This window comes from Pinus tabuliformis, chromosome 5_1, assembly GCF_031772625.1.
Source record: "Pinus tabuliformis cultivar Carrire ecotype Pingquan chromosome 5_1, CPIR1, whole genome shotgun sequence".
NCBI lineage: Eukaryota > Viridiplantae > Streptophyta > Pinopsida > Pinales > Pinaceae > Pinus > Pinus tabuliformis.
Window position 1 is genome coordinate 226,275,595 of NC_142305.1, and position 12,809 is coordinate 226,288,403.

At 39.7% G+C, this 12,809-nt stretch overlaps 1 protein-coding gene across 1 annotated transcript in view; it reads right to left on the minus strand.

Moving 5' to 3' along the window:
• The window catches only part of LOC149164235 (histone acetyltransferase of the MYST family 1-like), a 162,607-nt gene that overhangs the window by 69,300 nt on the left and 80,498 nt on the right, over window positions 1-12,809 (minus strand). The window contains exon 4 of the mRNA XM_089432000.1: window positions 7,827-8,036. Coding sequence (XP_089288126.1) covers window positions 7,827-8,036 — 210 coding nt within the window. The remainder of the gene's footprint in view (window positions 1-7,826; window positions 8,037-12,809) is intronic.

The following is a 12,809-nucleotide window of genomic DNA, read 5'->3' on the forward strand; positions in this document are numbered from 1 at the left end:
TACAAGAGACACCCTTGTCTCCCTCAGCAATAGCCTGCTCGCACTCTCCCTAGCCACTCGCACTGCAGCCCACAAATGTGCACTGCTTGGCTGAATAAATTCGTACAACCCCGAAAATACCTCCAAATAAGTCATTTAGCCTCCCTCTACCTCTAAAACTAAATCACTCTACCTCTGGGACACAAATCCAGTAGCTGGCTACTGAAATGTGGCTTCTTCTAGCAACTCGCATTGGGGATCTTACTAACTTGCACTATTGTATTCGGCCTCTTTTGCAAATAATTCAGCCTCCTCTTTTTTGTTTCTAAGACACTGGAAAATACTTAGAAAACTTCCTCCAAACTCCTACTCCTGAATCTTTGTTGAAGCCCTTGCTCTAATGTTTTCCTTACCTTCAACTGCGCCCTCGCTGAAAAACTACACTGGATAGTCGAACTACTCACAATACAACTGATGTCATCTACAAGCCCTTTGACTTGCTCTTATAATCTTTCATTGGAGTCTCAACCGCCACAATTACGGCTCAACTGGTGGCTAAGATCAATTTGACTTCATTAACAGAAGCCTCTAAAGAAAAATAAAACTTAAATAATTGCCTTTAATTAACCACTTTTCCTAAGTTAGACTTAGGAAATAATTAAATTATGGCTAATTAATTTAATCAAGGCATCCCCAATTGTTATCTCGTAAAACCTTTTATGGATTTTGGTGATCACATGTTCCTTAACCTCTTATACATCATCTGAGACTAGAAAACCTATTTGTTGGTACGAAACTTAAAAACTAACATTCCCTCTTAGTGAGGAAGGTGTTCTCCACTATACCCATCTATTCTCTGAAGTAGACGAACTTGGCCCTCCCTAGAGCCTTCGTAAGTATATCAGCCAGCTGATGGTCTATGGGAACATGCTATAGCCGAATTGATCCATGTTGCACACAATCCCTGATGAAGTGATACCTTATGTCGATATGCTTCGACCTACCATCAAACAATAGATTCTCAGAGAGCCTGATGCAACTTTGCTTATCGTAGTAGATACCGACCGCCTCCATCTTCTGACTGAACATACTCACTAGCAGCTTCCAAAGCTAGATAATCTCACATGTGGCCATGCTAACTACCATGTATTCTGCTTCTGCAGAACTCAGTGCCATAGACTTTTGCTTCCTACTGCATTAAGATACAGCCCCTGATCCAACACTAAAGCAGCAACCTGATGTGCTTTTCTGATCCACTGAATTGTCTACCTAGTCTGCATCCGTATAACCACACAACCTGTCACCATCACCTTGATAATACCTCAACCCATACTTGATTGTGTCGCGCAAGTACCTCAATCTATGGCTCGTTGTTTTCCAATGCACCCTCTTGGGTCCCACCATAAACAAATGTATGGCCTTGTGTTGACCAAATACATGAGTGAAACGATGAGTTGTCTATACAAGGATGGGTCAACATCCTCATCCTTCGATGTATCTATCTTCCTCCAATTAGTCATCATAGGTGTGGACATAGGCCTACAATCCTACACCTTGAACCTCTTTAGGGTCTCTATAACATATCTCCCTTCCCGAAGGAAGATCTCCCTGTCCCTCTACCGTACCTCCAAGCTTAGGAAGTAATGCATCAATCCCAAATCCTTCATGTCAAATTTTGATGCCAAGTTCCTTAATGACCCTGTCAGAAAGAGGTCATCCACATACAACACTAGGATGAGTGGCTCACCCTCTACCATTAGATAGTAAAGGTTGGGATCCGCATCACTCTTGAAGAATCCCATGTGCTACAAGTAGATGCTAATCCAACCATACCATGCCCTAGGAACCTGTTTGAGCCCATATAGTGCTCTCTTCAGTCTACACACGTGTGTGCCCCTCTCATGTGTCTCGAATCCCTCTGGATGTTCTTTATATACTTCCTCCTATATCACCCCATTCAAGAATGATATCTTGACATCCATCTGGTGAACCTAACATCCCATCTATGTTGTTAGAGATATTACTGACCGGATAGAAGTATATCTGGCAACTAGGGAGAAGGTCTCCTCGTAGTTTATACCTTCCTTTTGCGCATACCCCTTTGCCACGAACCTAGCCTTATACTTCTCCACGCTACCATCTGCAGCGTACTTGATCTTATAGATCCACCAAGAGCCCGCAATTGACCTATCCACATACCTAGGCACTACCTTCCACATAGCATTTGTTATGATGGAGCTATACTCCTCCGCCATGGCATCCTGCCACATTTGATGTTATGCAACCCCCTGATAACTAGAAGGTTCAATAACATGTGCCACCAATGCTTGGTACTTGTCTGGTTGTCTGCTTTCTCATTTGCCCATTCTAGGAGCCCCCATAAACTCCTATGCATCCTTCAGCGTCTAACAAACTTCTCTGTTGGTGCAGTTGTTAACAGTGGGTGGTTCGACCAACTCCTCATCCAGCCTCTGATACTTTGTTTGTTGCGAACTCGTTGGATCCTTTGCACTTGAACTAGTGTTGGTACTAGTAACTATACTAGAATGCTACGACTGTCCCTACGGCTATCCCTGTTGCTAGACTAATGGAGCTTCTGCTAGCTCACTCTGATCATCTGCTAGCATCTCACAAGACCTTCTAAAGGCCCTCTCCTCCATAAATTTCACGTCTTGTCTCACGATAATCCTCCTACTGCTAGGAATGTAGATCTTGTATGCCTTTCAGGTTTCGTTATACCCAAAGAAGAAGCCCTTCTCTACAGTCTGATCCATTTTTGTGTGTTTTTCATCTGGTGCATGGCAGTATGCTATACTACCAAAGATTCTGAAGTGGTTGACCTTTGGTTTCTTCCCTGAGAAAACCTCCTCTAGTGTTGTCTTCCCAACGCCCTGTGAGGAACCCTATTCTGGATGTACATCGTTGTGCTACATGCCTCTCTACACATAGAAACTTGGGCAAGTCCAGATAATATAACATAGCCTTTGTTGCCCCAAAGATACTCCTCTTTTTCTGCTTCGCTACTCCATTCTGTTGTGGATTGTATGGAGTTGTCTACTCCCTCCCGATGCCCTCCTTCACACAGTAATCAATGAAGTCATTGATTCTATACTCTCCTTCGTTATTCGTGCGAAGTACCTTGATCCTTTTCCCTATCAGGTTCTCGACACAAGTCTTAAACTCTTGGAACCAATTGAAAACCTCATCCTTGGTCTTCAAAAAATAGATCCAAGTCTTCCTAGAGTAGTCATCTATGAAGGTGAAGAAGTACCCGTACACTCTAAGAAATCTAGTGGACATTAAGCCGCAAATGTCCAAATGTGCAAGCTGCAACACCCCATCTAATCTACTACCACTTCTAGAGGACGTTGCCTTAGCGTATTTTCCAAGTGCGCGACCCCTGCCCACATCATCATGTTCCATGCTTAATTTTGGAACACCGGCCATTGTCTCCTTGAGCATCCTTAGTGCTCCATGGTGTACATGACCCATTCCCCTATGCCATAATTCATTCAAGTCTCTCTGATTGCTACTTCTACTGCTGACAAGTGCCTTTGGAGAACCAAGTTGCAACTTATACAACTTGTTGCTTTGAACCCCAATCTACTTCACCTTCTTCTAGTTCCAGTGTTTGATGAACACTTTCTTCCCTACAAAGTGGACATCATATCCCTTGTCCTGTACTTATGAGACTAAAATTAGGTTCATACCTAAGACTGGCACATGCAACATGCCAGTAACATTGGTGCTTGCTCATGACTCCCTTTGAATCTCGATGGTACTACTCTTGACTGAAGTACATTTAGATTTGTTTTCCATTTAGATCTAGAAGTCCATCTACTCCTCCCTATAGCTAGAGAAGTAGTCTCTAACTCCTGTCAAGTGTGTTGACGGTCCACTATCTATATACCAAACACCCTGTGAAATCTAGCTAGAGAAACAAGCTATCTGGGCGAATTCATCTTCCAATCTAGAAGACAAATCCGTGGCATCCTCAATGTTGAATCTCTCTACAACCATACTGGAAAACCAAAGAAACTCAAATACAGAGACTGAAATTAGGTTCATACCTAAGACTGGCAGATGCAACAGGCCTGTAACACTGGTGCTTGCTTTAGACTCCCTTCAAATCTCAATGGTACTGCTCTCAATTGGAGTACATTTAGATTTGTTTCCCATCTGGATCTAGAAGTCCATCTCCTCCTCCCTATAGCTGGAGAAGAAGTCTATAACTCCTGTTAAGTGTGTTGATGGTCCACTATCTATATACCAGACACTCTATGAAATCTAGCTAGAGAGGAAAGTTATCTGAGCAAATTCATCTTCCAATCTAGAAGACAAATCCGTAGCATCCTGAATGTTGAATCTCTCTACGACCATACTAGAAAATCAGAGAAACTCAAATACACTGGAGAAGTCTTGGGTATAATTCTTCATGTGCTTTTCTCTTCCTTGCCCCGCATTGATATGTTGCTGCAAAATCACTATGCTTGACCTGCTTTGTGAAATGACTGATCTGCTCACTAAAACCCCTTTTCGGCAACACTACTCCCTGTTGTTATTGCTCTGAGACAAATCAAACTTTTCATCCAATCTGGACTGGAAATCGATCTGTTGTCTCTCCTGCAATTCGCACTCCCTGGGCTAGGCCTGCTCAGATTTGAAAGTATGTGCTTGAGATCTCCCTCTGAACTGCACAATCTCGCTTCCTTCACTTCTAAAGCCTCTAATCTGATCTTTATCGTTTCGATACCATGTGAAAATTCCTTGAATGCAGCAACTGGATATTTATCTTCTAAATGTTAGCAGTTTATTTGTCTTCTAAATTATTATTTGGCAAATAACAATAAATTCATTATTGTCTTCTTCACAATAAAAACGATGAGGAAAATAAATACGGAATTGCGAAATAGATGCTGACAAAAAATTATAGCACCATTATTTTTGGATAATTGTCCTTGAAGAAACCCTAAAGGGAAAACCAGTGGAGCAGATGAGGGTTTTATTATTATTCTTCAGCAATTCAAGTCCAATGATTTATTTGCCAAACTAGCAAAGCTCCGATAATCTTCTACTGGCAAAATATACTAGAGACACCCTTGTCTCCCTCTGCAATTGACCCGACCTCTCCTAGCCTGCTCGAACTCTCCCTGGCCACTCGCACTAAAGCCTAGAAATGTGCACTGCCTAGTTGAATAAATTTATACAGCGCTCGAAATACCTCCTAGCCCTGGGTTTAAAAAGTTAAAAATTGTCATGTGCACTAGTTGATTCACTGATGCTTGTTGTTTCGTTGTGCAAAGTAAAAGTGTTGAGGCATTTGAGTGTGTTTGTATTTGAGATTTTAAGACCCAAACCAGATTCTTGAGTGTTGTGGAAAATCAACACGAACTACTCATAATACAATTGATGCCATATCCAAGTCCTTCGACTTGCTCTTATAATCTCTCGTTGAAGTCTCAACAGCCACAATTACCTCTCAACTTATAAAATCAATTTGACTTCATCAGTATAAGCCTCTAGAGCGAAATCGAACTTCCTTAATAACTTGCCTTTAATTAACCATTGTTCCTAAGTTAGACTTGGGAAATAATTAAATTATGGCTAATTAATTTAATTAAGGCATCCACAAGTTTTATCTCGCAAAACCTTTTTTAGGTCTTGGAGATCACTTGTTCTTTAGCCTCTTAGACATCATCTAAGACAAGAACACATGTCCACTGCTACCAAACTCAAAAACTATCAATCTAGACAAAGCAGAAAGAGGAAGATGATTTCTTCAGAGGAGGTCGAATTGTTGGAGAGGCTGATTTTCCAGGGCCGAATTTCCTGAGTCGCAGAGGTTGTTTAAGGGGAAGGCGCCAAGCCGAGTTGTTGGTGAGAGGTGGGCCAAATTCCCCAAGCCGAATTTCTTCAGAGGCTAATTTCCAGTGGGCCAAATTCTTCCAGTGGGACTGGGTTATAGGTTCCAGACAATGCATATTTCCTTGTAATTTCTCTGTGGCTCGAAACCCTGATTTTCCTGAGATTAATTAATGAAGGAGAATTGTTATGGGTGTACATTTGGTGTTGTGACGTGATTGATCTCTCTGCTTTTATTTTTCCGCAGCATACTAAGTTCTGGGAGTTAAGATACCAGTGATTTTATTTTCCAAAAATTGAGAATTTATTTGGATAATAAAATAAATTTCTGGGAAGAAATAAATGTTGCAAGAAAATAAATCTGGGCTGGTATTAGGAGATTTAAGACCATTTTCTGATGTATATTTCTCCATGAAGACAGTCTAATCTCTTGAAGCAGATATCATGAAGAAGTTTTCAAAATACTTTCTTGAGCACTTAAATTTGTTTTTTGACCAACTTTAAAGGCTGTTTTGCCAGGAAGATTGTATGTGAACTTTTAAAAATTTGTAGTTTGCAAAGAGCATAATCTCAGCTCCTCTTTTTGAAACAACTGGAAGACCTGGTCCTCTTGAGTGTCAGATCGACATAGTGGTATGTATATATTAATTTCAACTAGAAAAATCAAATATACTGCTTTTTTTCTTGTAAAATAAAGAGACTCATCACAAGGGCAATGCAATCAATCAATTGTTGTAGGGGATTGATTTTACCAACAATATAGATTGGGTCCTACACTCACCAACAACAAAAAAGACAGGTAAACAACACAATCCATTCATGCGTTGTGGCAAAGAAGCACCTAACTTAACCATGTTTTGATTTCCGTTCCCACCATAGAATGGTCCATTTAGGGCTTATAAATGGTAATATTCAATTTATAAATATTATCTAGTTTCATTTCAGCTGGATTTCAGTAATAAAAGTAACAATGTTGTAAATAGCATTCTGGGGAATATATCGCTGAGGTTCCATAAAGAACTTATCAAAATATCTGACAACATAACGGAAAACATTGACATGAACCATCTTGGACCTGAGTAACTTGGAAAATGTACGACAATTTAGCGACCAGAAAAACTCTGGAAAAAAATAGGAAACATAGAGAAATCAGAGATATCTGCAACACTGGGTATGAATATCAAAAGATCACATTCATGTGCTATTTTGCCCCCAATTCTCCCTAAATGGGGGAGAATTATGAACAATCATAATTTATATGTTTTCGACCCTTATTTAGCAACTAGAAAGGGTTTATAGAAGCAACAAATTTCAAGTCTCTTTTAAGATAGAAGACGAAATGAAAAGTAAAACTCCAATAGGCTGAAAGATGACGTTGGGATATGTGGACTCTTACCTAATTCCAAACATTCTTCTATAACCTGAGTACCATAATACCATGACAAAGGACACTAAAATAAGCTTATCTTGATATTAAGGATATATTAAGTATATCAAACTAACAATGATGAATAAATTATTTACCAAAGGGCCCTTTTTCTATGAGAAACCTCGCATTGATATGAGATAAATAACTCAGTGGCAAATGAATTTAAAGGGTTGCAACTTGCAACTACTTAGGTCAATATATTTGAACCAATGTAACTTACTTTTCATCAACAAGGAATAAACAGCACCATAAGACAAAAAGAAAAGACAGATCCAATTGTGTTGTGCTTCTACTTGAGACTAGTTTTTAAAAAAGACACCAAAGCATTAGGATGCAACAATGCACTTCAGCATGTAACGACAGAATTGCTTCAATTCATTCATCTATAACAGCCACGCATTTGCAAGTTATTACCAACAGATAAAAATGGGCTTTTTATAGAGATCATTTTCATTTTTTAATTATGAATGAAATACAGAATATATCTAAATTAAATAATACAAGAATAGCAGGCAACATAGAAAATTATATGCATGAAAATTGAGCTGGAAGTTACCATATGCCGTTGAAGTTGCTCCTTCCGCTTCATAAAATTGAGGCAAAATTCACAGAAATACAGCTTCTCGCAATTATTGTATTCAGATGGAAATGGTGAAAAGTACCATGTCTCAATCTCATATCTTCCAAGCTCTATTTTTGTAATGTTCTTCACTTTTGTAAATTCTTCGTGCTCACGAAGACTCGCGGCATCAAGCTCTTCGTTACCCTGACATCAAACAAATCTTTTTCAAATGTCTATACAACCACATACAGCGAAAAAAAAGAAACAGTGCATTTCAGTTATAAACAGAAAAACAGAATGTCAAATTTATTACTATCTAGTACTACAATAAAATACAACAAAACCACTGACAGAACATCCGTCATCCCATGAACCCCAGCCTCATCAGCACTTCTGAACAAAACTAGATCGTGCAACCCCACAATAAGATATCATTTCTTACTATAGGTTGTATCTCATCTTTCCATAAGTTAACCCATCATATAAAAATTTAAAATCACTTCTGCATTATCAACATCTTGCACATGTTCACCTTCCCGTTGCACCATACAGTAATCTGCAGATGGCATTTCTTATCCATGCAAACTATTCAGCAATTTCAATAACCAGTAGAATATTGAAGGCAATACACTGGTGATAAACGTAAGAGAATATTGTTGCAAAGCTTCATGCAAGAAGCAGTTGGCAATGCAAACAGTACCACTAAATACCATTGAGTATCACCATGTTACTACCAAGAAACCACAAGTGACAGTAGGAATGAGAAAGGCGCTGATTTTACCATAAGATGCCACTTTACTTTTTCAAAACTTCTTCCCAGTGAAGGACAAACCCTCTTCTCAGCTCCACAGACCCCATTCCTTCAAAGAAGTGTTTAGTCAACCTAGAATCTCTCCCACTTTGAAAAGTAAAATATTGAGATTTTATAGCTAATACACATTATAGTCGCGGTAGAAATTTCAAAATCCGACATTTAATGCAATTTATGAAATTTCACCTCATTTACTTGAGGTTTCCTGGATTTACTTCCTGTGAACTTTTAGCCTTAGGGCTGAATCTGAAGTATTCAATTACAGCATCTAACATTTCACTTCTATCCAACCCAATTCATCATGCAGCCAAAGAAAATAAATACCAAACAAGTGTACTTGAGTGCCAATAAGTTATAGTCCTTAGCACACACATTTCCAAGCATATACCAGATCTGAAATGTCTTATAGTGTTAGAAAATTAGAAAGGCAGAAAGATTCTCTTATACTTGATAATTACTTGTGATGTTCTTGACTTCTTATTAAGTTTTCTTTATATCTTCTTTCTTTAGTTCATCAAGCAATTACCAAAGCGAAAGCACATAAAACAATGGGCACTAGATATAGTTACTTTTCCAGGGCAGAAACCCCCCTCGAGGAGAAAACCCAATCAAAATTCTCTTCCTTTTAATAGTATTCTTTGAGACTCTTCAACCTAGACAAAGACCAAACCTTCCTTCCACACCAAGTCAGCCTCCTAGATCTTCGACCTTTTTTCCAACAACTTCGACTATGTACCAGTTTCCGACATCAAGCAGCTTCCGACATCAGCGAAACTTGGAAGACTTTGATCTCCCAAACTAGGGCACGAAACAGAGAGAGAAAGGCACCAAAATTTCATTTTTCTTCTTCTCCTTAGACTCCAACCAACTCGCACTTCCTTTGGCTTCCTTAGACCCACTTCGCACTTCTCTAGCTTCCTTACAGATATCGAACTAGCTTGAGATGAGATGCTATATATGAATTCGACTTGCTTCTATTTATAGGCTTCAAGAGAGGTCGAATTGGTGTCCTTAGGCTGACTTGATCTCTTCTAGGCCGACTTGGTGTGGAGGATACATAAATTATATTTGACTCAATACTAAACTTTTTTACAAGATTCAAAAGCCCAAGAAGGGTCCCTTTGAATATACAATGACTCTATAAACCAATGTTTTACAACTCGGACTCGGACTCGGACTCGGCCGTGGATCGACTCGGACTCGGTAATGACTCGGCCGGCTCGATTTCAATGACTCGGCCGTTGTAAAAAATACATTAAATATTTATTTATTTTATAAAAAAACATAATTTTAAATATTTTAAACATAATTTTAAAGATTTTCATTCAAGTTTCCAAACACACAACATTATAATATACATGGAAGACAACATATGATCAAAGTAGGCTCATGAACCAATCCATTATATCAAAATGGTACGGTGTACCCAATGGCAATAGTAAATACATAGTCAACTGTAGTCTGTCATACATGATCAAAGACTCAAGAGTCAAAACAAAATACAAATAACCAAGGAGGCTAGTAGCTACTGCCAGAGGAGCCAAGATCATCTCGACCAATCTCTGGATCATCATCATCAGAGTCAGACAAGGGGCCCCATGGCTCCTCATCATCATCATCATCTCCAACTGCAACTGTAGAAGTGGTGCCAGTACCACTAGGCTGTGCAGCAGATGCAAGCTGAGATAGAGTACAAATGCGGCTGCGCTTCTGTCGTGGCTGAGCAGAGGAAGCACCTACAACTGGAGTCCTACTAGCTGGCTGTGAGACTGAGGCTGGTGGATTGGGATCTGCATTCAACTGAACATGCTGCAGTGGATCTCCAACATCAAGTGATTCAAGATCCTCATCAGGATCAAACTCTGGTAGACGACTCTCCACTACCCAATCTGATGTTGGGTCAATGTCTTCCAACACAATGGGATCTGAATCAGGTCTTTTGTTCAGCAATTGGTTCCGTCTGAGCCGAAGGTTGTATTGGACAAAAACTAGATCATTCAACCGTTTTTGCTCCAAACGGTTTCTCTTCTTTGTGTGAATCCTCTCAAATACAGACCAATTGCGCTCACACCCAGATGCACTGCAAGTTTGACTCAAAATACGAATTGCAAACCTTTGCAATTCAGGGCACTGGCCACCAAAGGCCTCCCACCATTGTGCTGCAAAAAACATAGGAGTGTAATGAATTATGAGTTAGATGAAGGCTGAAGCTCAACAAAATTACAAATTATATCTAACTTTCAAATTATAAATGATTTAACAAACTTTAATAAAAAAAGTAAAACCATTAAGAAATTGAAAATTGAAATTTTTGTTTACCTGGCTCATCTGCTTCTCTTGCAATCTTTGTTAGGTTCTTCCCAAAGGTACCTGTTGCATTGCTGAAGGATGTGACCTGCTGATGTATCAGCAGCTGATCAGACTCCGATGGGACCATGCGCTCAATGCAATCAACCAGTCCATCTCTGACCTCCCCCCTCAAAGCTCCTGACTCCTTAGCTTTATAATGATACCGTGGGTTCAAAAAATACCCAGCTGCATGTATAGGGCGATGGAGTTGATTGTTCCATCTTTCATCAATGATTGCCCAAATGGGCCCATACTTTGCCACTCTATCCTTGTATGCTGTCTTTATTTGCTCCTTTGCTTGATCCATAGCCTCATAAATGAAGCCCATAGCCAACCTTTCCCCATCCACCAACCGCAACACCTTAACTAGTGGCTCAGCAAGCTTCACAATCTCTGCTGCCTTTCTCCAAAAAGTTTCATCATGGACTTTCCTTTTCAATTCTCTGCCTTCTAGTTTGTTAGACCAACTGCTTTGATTCCATTCATCACTGGAAAACATCTTTTGCAAGTTTCTATGTTGGGAAAGCATAGATTGCAATGTCAAAAAATGTGTAGCAAATCTAGTGATGGCAGGCCTAATGATATCCTTGCCTCTAGTGTGTTTCCTCATGAGACTCAAAACCAGTGTATGATTGTAGATAAATTTTGTTATGCTTTTGGCATTATCTACAGTGTTTCTGACCCAATCTAATTTTCCAATATCCTCAAGCATGAGGTCTATGCAATGTGCAGCGCATGGGGTCCAAAAGATGGTCTTGTGTTTTTCCTCTAACAGTCTACCAGCAAGAACATAGTTAGAGGCATTGTCTGTGATGATTTGAACAACATTAGCCACCCCCACATCCTGAATAACCTCATCCAATAGCTGAAACAACAAGTGGCCATCTTTTACCTTATCAGATGCATCAACTGATTTTAAAAACATGGTTCCCTGTGGGCAGAAGGCAAGAAAGTTTATGATGGTACGGTTTCTTTGATCAGTCCATCCATCTGACATGATGGTACACCCTGTTCTTGCCCATGATTCCTTGAAATCTTGCAAATACTCATTAATTGATTGAATTTCTTTCTGCAAACGAAACCCCCTTAGCTCTTGCATAGTAGGGCCTTTGAAGCCTTTTCCAGCAGCATGTATGGCCTCAAACATAGGCTCATAATATGGTGAACGAGCAGCATTAAAGGGGATATCAGCATCATACCACCATCTAGCTATGTAGTCACAAGCAGTCTCCCTCAATTCTTTCTTCCAATGGTCATCTAAAGTGGGCTGAGCAAGACCTTTACTAATACCAACTTCAGGACCATGTGCATCTGATGGAGAGGAGCCTGAGTGAGTGAAAAAACTTTTGATAGTCCCATCACCCTTCATTCTACCCTTTCCCTTATCTTGAACAGAAGCAAAAGAGGGAGGAACATAACGGAAAGGGTTTGATGCATCAGTTTGAGGGATAGAGAAAGAACCCTCAAACTCATAGTGGGGGTTGGCAGCCATCATTCTTTGTATCTCCCTCTTCCTCCCAATTTCAGCCTGTATCTCTTTTTGCCTAGTCTTTTCTTCTTTAAATTTTTCAAAGCTTTCCAACAAATTCTTTCTAATCTCCCCAATTTCATCAGATTTACATGCAGTAATATTGCCTTTAATCCCTGCCAAGTGTTGTTTCAGCCTATTAATCCCCCCAGGACCTTCCTTAATTTTCCTATGGCAAAACTTGCAACACATCTGATTATCAACCATTTCAACATATGCCCAAGCAGGATCTTTTGCTCTAGGTGCCATTTTTTGACTAGGAAAACAATCTGAAAATGAAAAAAAAAAA